A 19,252-nucleotide genomic window follows, 5' to 3' on the forward strand; every position below is an offset into this window, starting at 1 on the left:
ATTTGCCAACAACAATAAGTTCTGTACAGAATGTTGTCTTCCCCTAAAAAATTCACATTTCTCTCTAATGGAATGTACCAACTGAGCTTATGCAGAAGATCCAGACATCTAAGGGTACAGACTAAACATTTTTTAAAGCAACATGTACACAATGTGCTTTAGAAGAACATTTGCCTTCAAAAGACAAAGAGCACAATTGATTCCACCATTCACAGTTCTTTCCCATTCTGGTGGGACTGCTTCCTCCTCCTTGCTGTCTCACATCTCATTACTTGACACAGATAGTGGCATGTATCTCCAGTTCATACACCAGTGGATCTACCCTGAGATCTGGGAGATCTGGGAGGCTCAGTGCTCTCAGTTGTACAAGGATGAGGCCAGTCCACATCAAAAACTTAGTCCCTCTACCAGAACTGTGTTTTCCTCAGCACTGCACCACTGCAACCAGAGTGGTTCACCCTGCAGGGGCAGGTCCTGCCACGACCACAGCAATGGGCAATAGCAAATGTCACCATTTTCCAAGTTTGTTATCCAAAATGCTGTCAAGTTGTTAAGAGAACATGCATGGAAACACATCCTAAAACCTAAAGGAAAAGACTACACCAGTTAGAGCAGGGTTCAAATGAAGCAGGGTGCACAGTGTAATGGTGTTGTTCAAGGTACCAGAAGCCTTCATGGACGAGAGGTTCCCTGGCACACTCCCATAAAGTTGTTCTCTCAAACCAAGCAACTGGACCTTTTCCTTAGCATTTTATGAAAGGAGGCAGCCATAGGAGGAAAGCAAGGTGCATATAAATTCTCAAGGCAATGGGGATACTACAAATCTTATTTCTTTCCTCTGTTCACCCTAGGTCATCATACAACTGAATATAAAACCCAGCAAATGTTATTTCTGTATCAGGAGCAGCACGGGAGCTGTACTGTAAATTTGCCCTGATTCACCCATGCGAGGGACCAATTTGGCAGATCATCCATCTTGCTCACTGTACTCTGTCAGGGATGGCATGAATTCCCTACATGATAAACAGATTTCTTCTCAGGTCTGTGTCCTTTAACCCACAGCAAGGTCAGAATTATGGCTGCCCAGCTAATAAACTGCACGGCGTTCGTTCGAGTTCCCTCTAATTTTGTCCCCTGTGCCAGCTTATCCAAATCTTCCTGCATAACTAGAGCAGCTGCAAATTTCCTCTACAATTCCTCACCTGTGCACTGCAAACCACATGCACAGAAGGAGTGCAGAAAAAAAACCCCAAACCATAAAAAAACCCCAAACAAACAAGCCCAACCACACAGGACTAAACAAAAGCATTTACACCAAGGCTTCTTTCTCCCTCTGCTCTCTCTCCCTGACCAGCCTAATTATGTAAACAACAAAGGTAATCTCTATTATCATCTATCACTGAAATGCTCTCTCTTGCTCACATATTAGCTTATTTATTTTTTATATCACACATCAAGAGCTTACTTGAATTTCATTTTAAAGACCAATCTGCTGCTTATTTACTCAGAAAAGGTAGGATTATCACAATCTAATTTTGGAAGGCAGTACAGATGACAAACTGCTTTTTATCCATCCCCCCCCTCCACCAAAAGGCAAGTGCACAGTGATGTCAGATGAGGCATTATGTGCATATACCACAAATAACTCAAAATATGTTCCCCATTCATCTTTAGCATTTTCTCTTGATGGAGAAAAAAAAAACATAAAACATTTTCCAGATCACATAAATATTTGAGGAAAAGGTCCATTATTTGGAAAAGTCAATTCAATAATCAAATAATACAAACATTTCCTGTTAATCTACTTAAAAATTAAATAGACATTTAGAGTACAAGTGACTGCTGACAGAACAAAGGGGAAAATTGAATGTATTCACTATCAGAGATTTAACTGTCAATCCACAGCCATTTCACATGGTTTATGAAATAATTGGTCTGTATTCATTTCTCTCAAGTTCCTCACAGGACAAAGAAAGAAATTCAGGACATCTGAAAAATACGTATTAGGATTTCATAAGTAGCAATTGAGCATTTCCAATGAAAATAACACATTGAAAGCTTCCCCCTTTAAAACATATTCTGTATTTTTAACCCCAGACCTCACTGAAGAATAGCACTAACTTAAGAGTGATGCAGTTTCTTACGAGTGCATAAGTGACCTCAATGGAACGTTTACATGTTTGTTGTCAGTGAGGAAGAGATCATTTTGTCAATGGAAGGATAAAACTGCATCACAGCAGGCTGTGGGTGTCCCACCATGCCCAACCTGCAAGCCCCACAGCCACCATTTATTGATAAATTTACTTTAATAAATTCCAGATCAACTTTGCTATACCAAAGGGGTGCTGCATTTTGCTTTCCAGCAGCCTGTACCCAGCTTAAGACCTGAAGCAAAAGCCCAGAAGTTTCAAAAACAAAGTGAAAAGCTGGAAAGATCAAGAACATCATCAGTGAGGAGGTCATTGCAGAACCTGGGAATTTTTAAAGTCTGGGGTAGCCAGAGAAGTGAGCCATGCCCTGTGCTTTGTAGAAGATGGAAGAAAGATCTCCAATAAACAGGTTGTCCCCAAACTATGTTGGTGGAAAGATTGTGCCCATCAAGTCCTGAGCATGTGAAGAAGACCCATCAGTTTAACATGACAATTTTAAATGATCAGGAAATGTGCTGACAAATGTAAGTTATGATTCAAATACACCATAAATGTGTGTAAATAAAAGAAATGATCCAAACCTGCTAGAGCTGCAAGTGTAACTGAGTCACAAGAGGGCAAAGGCTCTACCATGCAACCAATTTTTAAAAGCACATTCAAATATGCAGCATAGAAAATAATAATCAAATGCAAATCAAGGGCTGGGAAGTGGTGTCTGCATAAATGGGCCAGCAATTGGAAATCTTTGGCAAGTGCAATTGGCCTCCATTCATAGCTAAATCATGGGAACAACTGCAATGCCAGCACTGGCTCCTTCCCAGCAAGAGAGCTATGACCACAGAGTGAACATGAGCATTCAAGGTTCTGAAGGCAAATATGTCTTCACAGACACAAACACATCTGATGCAGTTGGCAAATGACAGAGAACTGTACTTGGGGCCACATCCCTCCCAGCAGAACACATGGTCCTTACTCTCAGGAAATTCTTCAATTTTGTTTTTTCCTACTGCAATACTAGAGAGACATCTAATCTAAAATGAAGATACATAAATGAAGGGAAACAAGCCAACATTAGACAGCTACTTCTTTGTCTCTTAAAATACATTTCTTCCAATATAAAACTGCTGCTTGAATGCCCATCTTACTGCAATGAAACCCCAAACCTCCATCACAGCTTGTCCATTTCCCTCCCCACCTGTTACTAGTTATGAGTTAAGAAACTACACAGACTTTGCAAACAATGTAGCATATAGGAGTAGGGTCTGTCCAAGCATTTTACAAAACTGGTTGAGAACCACAACAAAATGACTTTGCCTTAATTATATCAACACAGAAAGTCTTTTGTCATCTTGCATTCATTAGCCCAATGGATGAAGCCAAGTCATACTTTTGTTCCATCCATCCTCTACACCTTCCTCATAGATTCTATCATGACAGTGTTTTGAAAAATGTGAGAAAGTCTGAAAACAGAGTTCCAGTCTCAGTTAATTTTACAACTGTTTTTCTGAGCTTAACATTAGATTTTCTTATTCTTCTCCAATTACAAGATTTCCCATCCCATGCCTGGGTGAGGACCCCAGCACTGGATCCTGGGTCCTGAACTGCTTGAACACTGATTATAGAACATTTTGGATTCTGCTTATCCCAGGTGGCCTGCAAATTACCTGAAAACACTTCTCCCAACACAGAATCAACCTGACACATTCCTCTACAAGGTCTCATCATGTTCTGATAGCGTAAGGTGACAAAATTCCTGCAGGGTGCAACAAAGCACAGGCTGCACTGGGTTCCCCTCCTGCAATTAGGGCACTCCTCAGGACCACCTACATGAGCTCAGCAATCAGAGACATCAAACTGCAGGTACTGGTGAAGAAGGACTGTTTTTGTGATGTACAGGAACTCCCCTGACCACAGGCAGTAAACCAACACAGCCCGAGCAGCAGTACATCTCAGAGCCACCACACATTCCAGCTGGACCCTCCTTCCGAAGCTCAGGACTCCTCAGATATAGGGACTTGCAGGTGATGCCTGCTACAGCCTCCCCAGAAAAATCACAGATGTCTACATGTCCTGACACCAGTCCTGGATATGTCCCCTCAACGGACGTATCCAGATGACAGAGCAGTGTTGAGCCATGGATTCCATTTCACCATTCCCAGAGGCATCCTGCACGGGCAGATCCCTCCTGTGGAATTCCTGAACTGCATTTTGAAAGCTGCAGGGTTGACACTTTTCCTCAGACTCTGCCTCAACTCCTCCAGCCATGGCAGCAAATTGACTTTCCATCCACTTGTAAATCATAAGCTCAGAGCAAAGATCTGCACAAGATCGTCTGAATTTGCAAGCACAAAACACAGGCTCAAGGCACAGAGCCTCTCCTTCCAGCACACTCACCTGCCTGTAAAGAGCACTCTGTACTTTTGGAGCTGAGGAACCACTGGGAGAACAACCTGCCCAACCTTTGTTGCTAATACAAGGTTAGCTAATAAGCTGCAAAAGGTCTCATGGGGGACGAGGTTCAGAACATGACAAAGCTGGGGAAGACCACGCAAAACACAGAAGGTATTCAGGGGCCTCTAAAAGGATTATGAAAAATATATTCTAAAGGCAGCAGGCAGACAACAGCTGCCTGAAGTTTCAGAGCAAACTGGATTGAAAGAGCAGATCCACTATAATTTTCAGAGACAAATCTCTGTAGTTTATCTGATCCACTATTTAAATTTCAATACACAGCCTTCTATCTGCAGTAATAATAACCTAAATTCCATTTAGTGTTCATTTGAGCAGTCAGGATAAAGTCATTTCTTATTATCTCCCCACTGTGTAAAAAACAGCTTGAAGGTAGGAAGTCAGCAAGCATTTTCACCAAAAAGTAATTATTGTAAGTGACATTTTTACTGCTGGCGTGCCATAAGGCGAACTGCGCGTTTGGAAGGACAAGTTGCTAAAACAAAATGACAGGGTACTCTGTGACATTCCGACAAGAACCCAAACATGATTTCACTGGCGCTTGCTTTGATGCACCACTTTTCCTACTGGCCAGAGCTCAGGCTTCAGGTTCATACCAAACGAGTCAAATCCCAAACTCCTGGTGGAGGAACGGGGAGAAGCGCCGCGTCCTGTGCAGAGCGGAGCGGGAGGGCAGCAAAGCAGCCCCAGCTCTGCTTGTTCCCTTTACAGCAGATTAAGAAGGAAGATGAAAGCAGATAAATGTGGACAGGAGATTTCTCAGCAACCTCTTAAAAGAGCATTTGCTACTTCAGGGCCTGCATTTACCTCCTCGTGCAGACGAGTTAATGGACAACAGACCTGGCGGGTTGCCTGAGATCAAAGTGTCTCATACTGGGACTGGATTAGTTTCCATTTCCCCCCGAATGATTAGGCTGCCCATTCTATCCAATTTCTAAACCAAAACCCCACGTATGTTGCCCTGGGAATCAGGACCTGACCACACAGCTGATCAACAGCAACATCCTCAGGACAACCATGTTATTCTGTTCCTCAGGGTCTGACAATTTCAGGGAGATAATCTTGTTCTCCAACCTTCTATGTCCTTTTACCTTTCGCACTGGCTGCCTTTGCAAGGTCTTCTAAGGCACCACAACAACTCCCCTCGTGAACAGTGGTGCACTGCAAGTTTGAGCTGTGCAATGAACCCGATCAGCCTTTGTGGAACAGCACAGCAACACATCCCTCTTCTGACTAATTCAAAGAAAATACCTGTGAAAGCAGAATGCTTCCTCTCAGGTAGTGGTTTTGGTGGATTTGCTTGAAGTGAGTGAACCCTGCCCAGCCACAATTTGCAAATTAATGTGGCTTCTGAAAATAATGATCCTCCCTACAGTTATAAACTCCCACAGGAATATGTAGGGAGTATACAAACCTCCCTGCACTGTGCATATATGATGATGTAAAGTATTCAAGTACGTGCACTTAAGAGTTGCAGGCACTTGCTATGGTTACAATTATACATTCCCACTAGGACCCTGGAGATTTTGTTTGTCTGTTGGACAAATGCTGCAACTTTGAGGGAAACGTTATTTTGGGTCTCGGCTCAGAGGGAAATTTTATGTGGGTGAGGGGAGAGATCAAAAGAAAATCCCTTTAGGAAAGTGTATAGATGTATGTGTGTCTGCTCTGACAGGGGAGGAAACCAGATTTGCTTAATTCTGGAATTACTGGGGCAATACGGAAAATAAAGGTCCCCCTTCTGTGTTGAGGGATGGGAGCACACAGAACTATCTGCATGATCAGGGCAAATGTTAGAAGTACCTGGAAAAAACTGCTTCTGAGTATTGTTCAAGGGTTACCAGGTATTGTTGCAATTTAATGTTGCATTTTCAATAATGATGTTATCTTTGCATTTCTAGTAATATAATGCTTGTGTGGGAAGGAAAGCTGAGCAGTATCACGGAGAGCTGGACACCTGGAAGGCTGCAAACACTCAAACCATCAAACTTCTACTGAGTTGGGAAGACTCAGGTACTTGGCTGGATGGGATCAGGTGGGGAGAACAAGCAGCTGTGAAGGGCTGAACATCCAGGACGTCCAGAATCTTGGGCAGAAAGGTACAACTGGAGTCAATCAATTTAAATTACAAGTTGCACTGAGATCTCTTGGACTTTGGAACAGACACAACAACCCCTGCCACAACCACATCACCTGAAAAAGACTTCCAGCTAAGAAGCATTAAAGGGACTTGTTTGAAACGGCCCAGAGAGAAGAACGAGGTGTCTCTATAGCCATGATTTGAAGTGTTACTTTACAATGAACAAAGGAAAAAGAAAAGGAACTTGAGAATTTTTTCAGCTGGATGTAGAGACACACTTGGAAATATGAGAGCAATGCTCAGGTCAGACCAACAGCCCCAAATCCTTCCCCAGTCCCACTGGCCAAAAGTGGATGTTTAGGGAAGAGGTAAACAACACAGCAAGCATGTGGGGAGAACCTCCTCAAATGGTTACCTGATCATGCCTAACTTCTGAAGCCAAAAGCAGACTCTTTGCACTGAAGAGTGCTGGATGATCATTTCTTGGGTTTAGGTATAATCTTTAAACAATTAGAAAATCCTTTCTAAAAATAAATCAGGTTTTAAATGAGGTGATTAATGGCAAAATCATGGCTGCTTAAAAGACACTGCTCTACTCTGCTAATCTGTATTTTAATATTCAGATTTTCCTGTGTTTCTGTAACTTAGTCAGAAGTCAATATTTAGAAATAACTGCTGGAAAATATTTTCAATAACCTTATTATTAAACCAGCTTGTCTGCAGAAGCTTTATTAAGGATTTTCTGAATATTAAAACAAATATGTCATGAAAGCAATCAATCAAGATGCCACAACCCCACATAGTTCTATTCTTAGTATAATCAAAAGAAATGTGTGCACAGTACCTTTTAGAAAACAGGGTTAGAGCTTTTAGAGGTTCTGCTGCAGTTTATGGTCTTTCTTGACTTGCTGACCTTGTGATTAGAGACTTAATTGTAACACGTTGCCATGTTTATGACTGTTTGTTGTCCTCCTCTGTGGTAAGCCTGAGTGTGAAGGTATTTCTATACCCTCCTTTGAGATTTTCACCTTTTGCCTGCTCCAGACAGGAGCAGGAAGCAGAATTCATCTGTGCACTGTATTGAAATATATCTCCCCCACTAAACAATGTGGACATTTCAGTTGCTATGGGCAAGATCCACAGGGGATGGATCCCAGGCTAACGACTGCCTTCCTTCCCAACCAGAGGAGTCCCATCTAACATCCACAGCATGGAGGGTTGTTCTTCCTCTCAGAAGAAAGCAGCTGATGAAGAGTGACCCTGACCATGGCCATACCCAAAGCACCCTCCTCTTCAGGAGGAGCACGGGCTGAAGTACTACAACAAAATGACATTTACATTGTAGGCAACAATATTATAAAAGCTATTAAGGTACATTATTTTACACATCCTCATCATCTCCCCATACTGCTTTACTTAATTTGTGATAAAATTGTTGAGAAAGGGTACTTAATGTAGGACAGTCAGTAAAAGTAATTTATCATCTTCCCGCTTCGGTGCTCACGTTATCAGCGAACTCATTTTCTGCATTCATCATGCAATCAGCCTATTATTTGCATATTAATCAGGCAGTGGACCATGAAAGAGCCGCATCCCAGCCAAATGCTGCACTATCTCAGGAGGAACACTCAGTAATTATCATACATCAGTGTTATGATGTGGTAATTGATTATAACATCTTTCTGTTGCCCCTGGGGAGTCCCACTGCTAACCCAGCTTCAGGCATTCTGTGCAGATTTTTCTCTGAAAATTGGAGAAACCAGAGCTGTCCTTTTATTAGATTATTTTTTCCCCCCCCCTTTACAATAGACAGCTCTGAGCGTTTCCAAGTTGCTTTTGGTTTGTTGTGTTGTTTTGTTTTTCCCCAAACAAAACCTTCCTCAGGAAAAACCCCACCTGCCTCAGACCAGAGAAAGCACAACAAGCCAACCCAAAAACCTGAAAAGAAATCAGTTGGGCTCGTTCTTGTTTGTCCTCTCTCTTTCAAGGTCTGGTGGATTTTTAGGTACATAAATCCTCATCCAACACAACAAAACGTTGCAACTTCAATAGACAGTAATTGCAAAGTTCACATCAAGGCAGCTAAGCTGCTTTATTTAGGTGCCAAATGAGAGGCTAATTTTGGTCCTCTCGTAAAGGACAAATGAAACATCTGCCAGTTCAAACTTGCACTATTTTTAGGACCCAAGTTCCAGAGGGGCAAAAGAGAGAAACAAATATAAACCCCAACTGTAGTTGAACTGCAGCTCAGCTCACACCTTCGTGTCTGCAAAATCAAGCTGAGAGCAGCAGGAGGGGGCAGGTCTCACTGCTGCACCCATCCCAACCTCCCTTCAGCAAGCTAAAAGGAAAGGGGGATGTCTCAGGAGAAGACACCAGCAGGGACCACCTCCCAGGTTCTGGCAGCCAGTCTGGGCTACCTGCGAGGAGAGCTGGTGAGAACACCTCACCAGGACAATGCTGCTCTTCAAAGCAGCTTTACTGTCCTGGGACAACCTCACCAGAGAGACCCTGGGCACTGCCTGTACCTGGGGAGAGTCTGTCAAGCCAGGTTTTGCCAAAAAATGGTATCAAACAGTGCTGGAGTTATTCTGGGGAACAAACCCTCTCTCCAAGCCCATGATAGGGCATCACAGATGAAGCCAAAGAAACAAACATCATTTTAAACTGCTATTAGCAGTATCTTTGTTAAGTACAAACGTGGGATGTTTATTGATCAGGCCTATTTCACATTTCTTATTTTCATTAATACTTTTCCCTTTCATTAGGCTTATTCATTGGATATTTTTCTATTTTGACTTTTGCTTAAATTTGATTTGAAATCCACTTTGTTTTCCATGCAAGTTGTGTTTCTTATCAGATTTTAAATAATCACTGGATTCTTTCATTTCTGTTTCTCTGGATGTCTGCTGGCAAATTTAAAAACCTCCAATACTCATCAAATTAGGTGAGACAAAATAATCAGTTTTTCTCCTTTCCTCCTAATACAAAGAATAGGCCAGAAGGTAACTTAGAAGATACACATTTTTCTGGTAATTTTCCATTTTTTCTTCTTGGGAATGATTTGCTATCAAGTAATATATAACTATAATCAGAAGAGGATCCTGTTAAGAGTCTAACAGGCTGTTTATTTCCCTCTTTCAGAGCTACTTGGTGGAGAAGACAGCTGCCTTGTAGCTCCATCCCCATTGTAAGATGGGAATAACACCCACGTGTTTGGTGCTAGCACACCTTTTCTCCAGTATTTTGGGAGGAAAATAGCCCATTATCTGTTCTTTGAATTGAAAGCAAGGTAATTTTCATCCCCTGGAGGAGCATTTTGTAATTTGCTGAGCAGCAGTTGGGCTGCTGCCCGGGGACAGCCGAGGGCACGATGGCCACCTCCATCCCACCGCTGGCAGCCACGTGGGCACAGGGGCTGGACCTGCAGCCCCCTCCTTTTCCCACAAGACCACCAACGTGAGCTTCTGCCAGCTGCCACAGCCTCCTATTACCAAGAGAAAAATATCAGCCCCCTTCAGAGATGAGCTTTTCCAACCTCTTTTGCAGCTGCCAGCCCACGGGGGACAGATCCTGGCCATCACCCCAGCCCCTGCCTGGCCTCCCCGTGCCTTGCCCGCCTTTCAGTGCTGCTCCAGTTATTTTTATATTTGGCTTTCTGACGTATCAGCTCCTCATTTTCTACCCAGCTCCTCTGTGGTTAGCAGCTGGCAGCAGAAGCCCCCATGCCTGGAAGAGGGGAGGGGAGGTAACGTGGGCCCCCTCCCCAAAGGAGGCTGCTCGTCTCCAAATGCGTAAGCGGAGGGAAAAGAAAATGCTGGTAATTAATGACACAGAGTAATAAGTAATGAAATGATGAACAGTGGAACTTACAGAGCTCTAATATCCAACGGCCATGGCTTCTTTTAAACAGAGCCTGAAGAGAGTTCAAGGAATTTACATGCTCAGATTGAGGTTGAAGTTTCCCTGGAAGCACATAGCCACAAACTACATCTGCTCATTAGCAACTATTATTCTTAACTGGTGCTCCTAAAAACTACCTGAGAAGCACAGCAGCAAGAATGGGCAGGGAAGTTGTTTTTTTTTCAGAGAGCTTAAAAAACATACTCATTCGTTAGTTCTAATTTTTAAAATGAAGACTTGGAGACTGAAGCATGAGTGTGCCAGACAAAATGCTGCTGCTTGGAGATCTTTTCCCACACACCGAAGGGGAGCGAGCGTAAAGCATCCACATTCCCAAATCAACCACAGAAATAAAACAGAGCTGCAACTTGACTGAGAAACTTCTCCAAAGTGAATGCAATGAACCCATGACCACACTTCAGAGTGAATTAAATTTGTCCTCAGAATCCAGCATGAGTCTCCTCTTTGTCATATTAACATGAGAAGTGTATTGGGGCTCTGCAGCTGCAAGGAATATCTGCCTAGAAAATACTGATCCCTTTATCATGACATGTTTTACTTTAGCACTTTTATAAGATTACAGCTATGACAACAATGAGGATGGAGTCATCTTCTGCAAGTTTCATCACCAGATGCTTCAAGGCCAGAAAAGAATATACTCAGGACAGGAATTTCTTTACAAACACTACTTGCAAAGCACCATGGATGGACAAAGGACCATGGCCATGCAAGACAGCCTGGGGAGGACAGACACAGGCAAGAGGCAGAAATGACCAGGTGATGGCTACTGATGATAGCTGATGTTGTATTAAGAATGAACTTGAAACACTGACTTCACACTTCACTTTCAGGTCCCAGGAAGATGCCTTGACAGTGCTTCTCCCAGCTTTATTGATACCAGAAAGGCTGCCAGGAAGGTTTTCATGGTCCAAATGTCAGGGAAATGGCACAGACATGATCACACATATTACAGACAGACTACAACAGCTGCCCTTAAGAGGAGCCAACTGATATCCTATGGTTTGAAATCAAGACAGTCAAGGCCAACTGCTTCAGAGCTGTGATCTCAAAGCACACAGAAAGAATGTGGAAACTTCACCAATAAGGGCCAGAGTGCTTCAGGGTTAGCAGGGAAGAGAAATGTTTGGCTGACTTAGTTGTTCAGCTTCAAACTTGAAAAATGCATTTGCACCTAGCACAAAAGGAGACAACCTTCTCAATCAAATGGAAAGATTGAAAAATTGATCATCAAATATAAATGCAGGGAATTCCTGCAGTCCAACTACTTAGCTATTAAAAGCCACATGATCTCCTTTCTCTTCCATTTTTATAGACAGCCTTAACCACAAACATTTCATGTCATACCATTTTATTAACCTGGAATGCCAGTAAATGCCTGCAAAACAATCTCTCCTTTTTGACTCAACGAAAAACAGCTCACATTTGGGAAGATCTGTCAGCATCACTGGACTGATCACTTGTGTGATCTCAAGGTAATGAGGATTCAGCTCTCCATGTGCTATTCCCAGTGGTGCTCTAGAGCACCATCTCAGACAGCTCTGCCTCTCCAGAACAAAAGAGAATGAAGGAAATAATAATGACCAATGGAGAAATGGGGGCAAGAGCTTCTCCATTGCCACCATGTGGCTCGTGAGCTCCTCCCATCAGGGCATCAAGATGGCAATCCTGAATATGGATTGCTAGCCTGAAACACACTCCCCACTTTGTGTCTCTCAGAGTAGTCCATGTGAGAGCATCCTTCTGTTATTAGGTAACTGGGATCATCTACCCAGTACACAGTTAACTACCTGCCTGCTCAGTGGCTTTTGTACTGAAAAAATATTACAGGAATATGTATAACATAAATAGAAATCTGATGGGTACCTGCATTTGCCATCATTCCACAATATGCCTGTCAATATCATAACTACAGTAAAGCATAGATTGAATTCTGATTTTTTTCCAGATTGTCTTTCTCAAGGGAGGATAAGAGGTAATCTCCCTGTTGTTACAAATGTTTTATTTTGAAAAGAAAGCTTTTATGCATTTTGTAGTTGATCTAAACACAGTAGATCTTGCGTTTTTAAATCACCAGATAATATGCAATTATCTCAAGCTAGATTCTGATTTTGAAACAAGCTCTAATTAGCTCCCCATTTTATGCTGCTATAATCCTTTCTTCAACTCCCATGAGTGTTACTATTGCTAAGCAGCATGAGGTTAGGAATGATGGATGATACCCAGAAAGGAAGACAAACAGAAGGGAAATTCAAAATCCCCTGAGATCACCCGCAGCTGTATCGGCAAATGAAGATTTCCACATTAGGTCATAAGAAGACCCTTAGAGAAACACATTCCAAAAAGGCACGTCTTTTTCCCACTGAGTATTTGCAAGTCTTTAATGTACTATATAGTGAGTATATGTCCTTCACAGAGGATAAATACAAAAGTGAATAAAAATCCAGCTTTCCTGGGAGTGGTTACGAAATCAATGGCAACAAAAAAAAGCAGCTTTGCCTTTATGACATAGAGATGCTCAGAAGACCCCAAAATAAAACAGAGCAGTAAGAGCAACATACAGTGCAAGTGTTTAGAGAAACATCCAAGTACATAAAGCTTCTTCAGGCACATGGCTCCTGTCCAAACCCAACCCTGCCCTGATGATCAGTAATGCAACTAAATAAGGGCCAAATTCATCATGAAAAAAATGCTGATGCACTTGGGTGACACTAATTCCACTTTTTTTTTTTTCTTCCATGTGATTTGGTCCATGCTTTTGACACATAAATCATTAAAAAGGCACATTTACCCAAGGGCATTGGAGCATTTAGGTGGAAAGAAATACACAGGAAAAAAATGTTAGAAAAGGCACAGTGATACTATTTTTGGCCACCTAGGGTACAGACACCATTTTTGTGTAAAACACATTACTGAAACTTGCAGAAAATCACCAAAGCCTTGATGGAAGAACACACAGATATGGATCTGCTTATAATTTTGGTGCAGACTGTTTGTTTTTCAACATTAATAAATACAGCTTTTAAAGAAGAAAACCAATCCTGGCTTCTCTTCGCTATCTCAAAATATATACACACACACATATATATGTATACATATGTACATATACACATGTATGTACATATGTATACATATATACACATATATACACATATATATAGAATGTTTATTCTTTCATTCCCCTGCACAGAAGACTGATGGGTCCATCTGTCCACGTGTGACAACGGAAAATTACAGGACAAAAGAACAGATTTTCATGAATGAGGTGTTAATCAAAACCTTATGATCTAGAAGTGTAACTAACTGGGTCAGAAATCCAGAAAATCCTGCTACTTTGATAGAATAGTGCCAAGCAGTAATGAAAATACTCACAGCTAATAAAAGTTTGAGACATTACTATGCACGTTGACACTCTGTACACTGAAGACCTTCTTGGCAAAGCACTCAGGAGCCACTGAACGTATTAGTTTAATTTCACTGCTTTCCCTTCATGCATTCAACAAGTTCCAAGCCAATTATGTTACACAGAAAAGGCTCCAGACCTTTTCGCATTTCAAAATTGTTCTGATTAATTTCTTTTCTAAAATTACAAGTATGCAACCTTTTCTGCCTTGATTTTCCTGGGAAATGTCTCTGAAGACCAGAAAATCGGAGCCGTCTTTATTTTTTTTTCCCTTCTGCCCTGGAGTGGAGGATCTTTCACAAATGCATAATTATTATTACCTTTTCCAAACTGTTTGCTGTGCTTTTAATTACAGAACAGCTGCTAAGAAAAGAAAATTACCAAACTGCCCTTCCTCATTCAAATAACTTGGTTTCACTCTTTTGTTCTGGGCGGTGTCACAACCTTCCTTATTCCTTCGTGCAGAGAAAGGCACCAAGAAAAGAAACTCTTATAAAATGCTTTTGGTTTTAATCATTGGAAAGGAGGAAGAAAAGGGCACAGGCTCCTTTGCAAGTCTTCTTTAAGGAACCAAGGAGGGTGATCATCAATAATGTGATTTTATTAGCCGAGAGGAACGTGTTGCCTCACCAAACATGAGCTCAAGGGCAGGAACTGACAAACGAGATTGGGAGTGTGGGAGGGGAGCAAAATATCACAGCAGCAAAACTGAACTTCCTGAAGGAAATCACTTTCAGTTGCCAGCAATCCTCATGGGAATCTATAAGGTGGTTGGATTTTAATACTATGGGCTTGCCTTTCCATCTTTTATAATTACAGTTAGTCATAAATATGATGATTAGCAATAACAATGCAGCCTTTTCCCAGCTCCTCTGATTTCAAATTCCTCTTAAAGTGGCTACAATTAATTACTCATATTTTCCATGCTGTCTTAGGCATTTATAACTGTAACAGTTACTCTTGCATAGTACTGATGCTACAAAAAAGTACTCTCTGGCAGGCTTTTAATGAACAGCACTGTATAAAACATTGCAGGAAATTTCCATGTTCACTAAATGCTTGGCTATAAGTAACAATAGTCCTATGATTGCAAATAATTTTTTCCCATTTTAATTTTGTTTTCAGGGCTTGTTTTCACCAGGGGCATTTATTGTTGTTTTTTTTTTGCTTGCTTTTATCTATTTATTTTCAACTGTTCTTAAGAAATACGTGGATGGAATATCCTAACAGATTTGCTTCTAGTAAAATCTTTTAGAATGCAAAACAGTTTCCCACTAGACTGAGAAAAAGCACTTTGGTTGGGATACTCTGAATAAACACAGCAAGCTCCAGAAAAAAAAAGAAAAAAGAATAAAAGTGTTTCAGAATGGCAGAAAGGTGGAAGAAGAGCACAACCCATCCTTCTCCATATCCTGAAAGGCAATAATTCATAGAATCCCAGACTGGTTTGTGTTGGAAGGACCTTAAAGATCATCCAGTTCCAACCCCCTGCATGGGCAGGGACACCTCCCAGCAGCCCAGGTTGCTCCAAGCCCCATCCAACCTGCCCTTCAACACTGCCAGGGATGGGGCAGCCACAGCTTCTCTGGGCAACCTGGGCCAGTGTCTTACCACCCTCACACTAAAAACTTCCTTCTAATGTCTCACCTTAATCTCCCCTCCTCCAGTTTAAATCCATTCCCCCTTGTCCTCTCCCTCCCTGCCCTTGTCCAAAGCCCCTCCCCAGCTTTCCTGGTGCCCCTTCAGGCACTGGGAGGCCGCTATGAAGTCTCCCCAGAGCCTTCTCATCTTATGGCTGAACAACCCCAACTCAGCCTGTAATAACAATTCTCCAAAACAGGGGACTGGCTGTAAGGACAGAGCAGGGCACAAGCACTTTTCTGGAGTACAAAACAGCCTGAGTGGTTTACGTCAGTTAAGCATCTCATTGGTACCAAGTCTGTGTGGGTAGAGTTTGGTATCTAACAGCAGGAACACAGCTGGTCTGTTCCAGCCTCCTTCCTATACTGTGGCCATCTTATAAAACCTTTAGCAATCCACTCCTCTTTGACACTCAGCTTTACTGCATCTGCTTTTTTCTTTTTTTTTTCCTGCCTTTATTTTTTTGCACACAGAAGGGGGAGAGAGAGGAGAAAAAAGGTTGGCTTGGAATATTTAACGAAGCTTAAAAAAGAAAGACATTACATGGTCTTTTCCTCACCTTCAAATTAACAAAGCAGATTTTGTGCAAATGAAAGTGGGAAAAAAATATGCCAGCAAGTAAGGCAGCTGGAGCATGTAGATCACATTACAAACGAAAGGCTTGTTTTACAGCCATTGTCACATGTCAAGTTGATAAGCTGAACTATGGCAAAAAAACCCCCACAGAGCAAATGATCTCTAAGATCAGACAGAGTCTCTTTACCTAATATATGCAGCTAAATATGTGTACTCCCTACATCTGCCATAGCAACAAGGAGAGAACAAGGAATTAACTGCATTAATAAAAAAATGGAAGGGTCTCCTGTATGATACAACAAAATGCAAGAAACCTCTCGGCATCAAAGCAAAAGAAACGTAACAAAAGCAGAGAATTATTTCAGAGCAAATCATTGAAACCAGCTGATTACCTGAGCTTGCACATCCCTGCTGTAGAGAATCCTGTAATGATGTCACAGAGTGAAGGACTAGATAAGAGAGGAGAGGAAAATCAGGGAACAATAAAAGGAGATGCCAAACCACAAACTAAACAGTAAGCAGGCTCAACAAATAGCAAACTGCTGATCTTGGCCAGGACACACTGCTCATGGGAGGCAGTGGCATTATCAGGGTACAACCGAGGCCAAACTCTAGTCTGGCCTTTCTCTATCAATAGGCATTAGGATAAGAGACAGAGCCACAATAAAAGCATAACTGCAACACAGCATTCCCCCTGTAAAGCTTAGCTCTTCTAGCTCACCTCCTGAGAAAGCAATCGATACACTCCTAGGAACAATAAAACCCCCTGCACAACCCTAGGAAACAGCACACAAGATTTTCCAGCTCTTTGGCCAACATTTTTAATATTATGTATCATATTCATGCCTAAATAATATCATCCTAATTAAGAACTTGAGAACTGCTGCTTATTAATTACTCCAAAACCAACATTTATTTCACAAACACTCCCTGCATGTCCCCCATAAGGGACTGGCTGGGCTAGGAGGTCCAGTAAAGCCTGGATGGTCCAGTAAGGCCTAGACAGTCCAGTGGGACCTCAACTAGCACCAGGCACGAGTCTCACTTAGTGCAAATTAAAAAAAAACACAACAAAAAAACCAACAACAAAAAAAAGATCTTCTCCTCCTCCTCCTCAACTCAAACAACATAGTGGAATTTTAATTACCTTGTCCTTGTTGCTGCCCTTGTGCAGGCAGGACACACTGTCCCAGCTCACCATTCAACCAGAGCTGCATACGAATAAATGGTTCTCGGCCTTTTTGGGTCAATTTACTCCATGGCTTTGGCCTGGAGAGCATGTCACTGACACTTCCTTGGGACAGCCCCAATACCTGAAGTGAAGCAACCAAGAATGGCACGTTAACACATTTGATGTGGAAGGGGAGGGGGGTTTAAGTCACTTTGGTTTCCTTTACTGCTGTATCGCTCAAGACGGTTTTATGTGGACAATTAGTAAAACTGCAAAATGACGTATGTAGGTAATTGATGGAAATGTTTTTCTCCTGCTGTGGTTTCCTTCTGGAGTGTGGGGTTTTTTTCCTGCAGGAACGGAGCAGCAGCACAGCAAAAGATGGTGCAAGATTTGCATGCTTTTCATATTTGTGTCAAATATTTTCATCAGTTCTAACAGGAAAAAACACAGAGTCCAGGCACACACAGGCAGATAAAACAGGAAATGATTGGCATGTATTTTGTTCTCAAACAAAAATAATTGGGACTTTTGAGACTAGGCCTATATTTGGTTGATTTTTTGGGGAATGAATTATAACGATGTGTGTTCTCACCTGTAGCAGCAGCTGTTCCATGTAAGCAAATATTTAAGAATACAGCCAACTGCTGCAAAGGGGGAATCTCAGACAGGCAGAATGCAATTACTTGCCTGGAATTCAGCACAGGTACACAGGCTAAAAATCATACTTAATGAAAGCTGCCACGGGATCTTTAATGACCCCAAGAGGTCAGGCTTTTCATTTCACATCTTAGTGAAAAGGTAATAGGGCGATGCCAGCTCCTATTATACTACTACATTGATCCCGTCCTTTACAGGAACAAGAAACACCAGATGTCCACCACTTCTTATAGCCTGGGAGGTGTTTTCTGGTGGTTGGGGATCCCCCTGAAATCCCACGTGCTCCATGCTTAGGGCCCACAATGTGAGAACTTCAGAGAAAGCCTTATTGTGCATCGCGTATCTGTAATCAAACATTGCTTAAAAACATCTCCAAGCACACTGAGATAGCAAGCACCAAGAAATGACTTTGAATTCTTGACTCAAGACTAAGGAGAGGTTGGGGATTTTCCATGTGTTTGTTTAAATACCCTTGTGCATGTTTCCAAATATTAAGAAAGAGGAAAAAATGCTCTTGTGTCCATAATCTTCACTTATAACAAATTTAAGACTCTCCAGTCATGACAATGGTATTACTCAAATATTCCATGAATTCATGACATTAGGCATGAAATATTGAGTGTCAATAATGATTGCTTCAGCTTTCAATGCTTCTAGACTCAGGGGCCCCATTTCTAATTAGAAGTGGCTGAAGCCAATCTTTGCATAAAAACCTCTGCAATTCTCAAAAGAGGGGAAACCCAACGCTTGCCTTTGTCAGCTGATTTTTTAAATGCTTAACACACGAAGCAACAACATTTTTCCATAAGACATGTGTGGTACATCCCCCTCTGTTCAACTGAGCTCCATACCAAGGTAAGGAGCACAATCACATTCACAATACTGGTGGAACAAGAGAGAACCAGTTCTTTACCTTTTCCCCAAAGATCCTTTGGCAGATGCCATTCTTTGCTAGCTTTTCTTTGACCTGCCGCGTTAGCTCTATCGTATCCACTTCCTGGTACATATAAATCTCATACTGCTCGGGTGTCAGTGGAGGAACTGAAGGTTTGGATGGCTTTGACAAAGACACAATAGGGGATGAAGGGAGGGGGCTATTTTGTGGTGTCTCACTGCGACTCGCCCCAGTCATGCTCAATTCAGAACTCTGGGAGTACGGAGATTCAGCGTTTGGCCACTCT

At 42.0% G+C, this 19,252-nt stretch overlaps 1 protein-coding gene across 1 annotated transcript in view; it reads right to left on the reverse strand.

Annotated features, from left to right (window-relative positions):
* The window catches only part of CUX1 (cut-like homeobox 1), a 200,071-nt gene that overhangs the window by 16,850 nt on the left and 163,969 nt on the right, over positions 1-19,252 (reverse strand). The window contains exons 19-21 of the mRNA XM_010006050.1: positions 18,985-19,252; positions 17,388-17,553; positions 16,633-16,689 (exon numbers count right to left, since the gene is read on the reverse strand). The exon at positions 18,985-19,252 is cut by the window's right edge and continues 15 nt beyond it. Of these exons, the coding sequence (XP_010004352.1) occupies positions 16,633-16,689; positions 17,388-17,553; positions 18,985-19,252 (491 nt within the window). The remainder of the gene's footprint in view (positions 1-16,632; positions 16,690-17,387; positions 17,554-18,984) is intronic.

The sequence above is a fragment of the Chaetura pelagica genome, unplaced genomic scaffold (genome assembly GCF_000747805.2).
Source record: "Chaetura pelagica isolate M959 unplaced genomic scaffold, ChaPel_1.0 scaffold49, whole genome shotgun sequence".
Lineage (NCBI taxonomy): Eukaryota > Metazoa > Chordata > Aves > Apodiformes > Apodidae > Chaetura > Chaetura pelagica.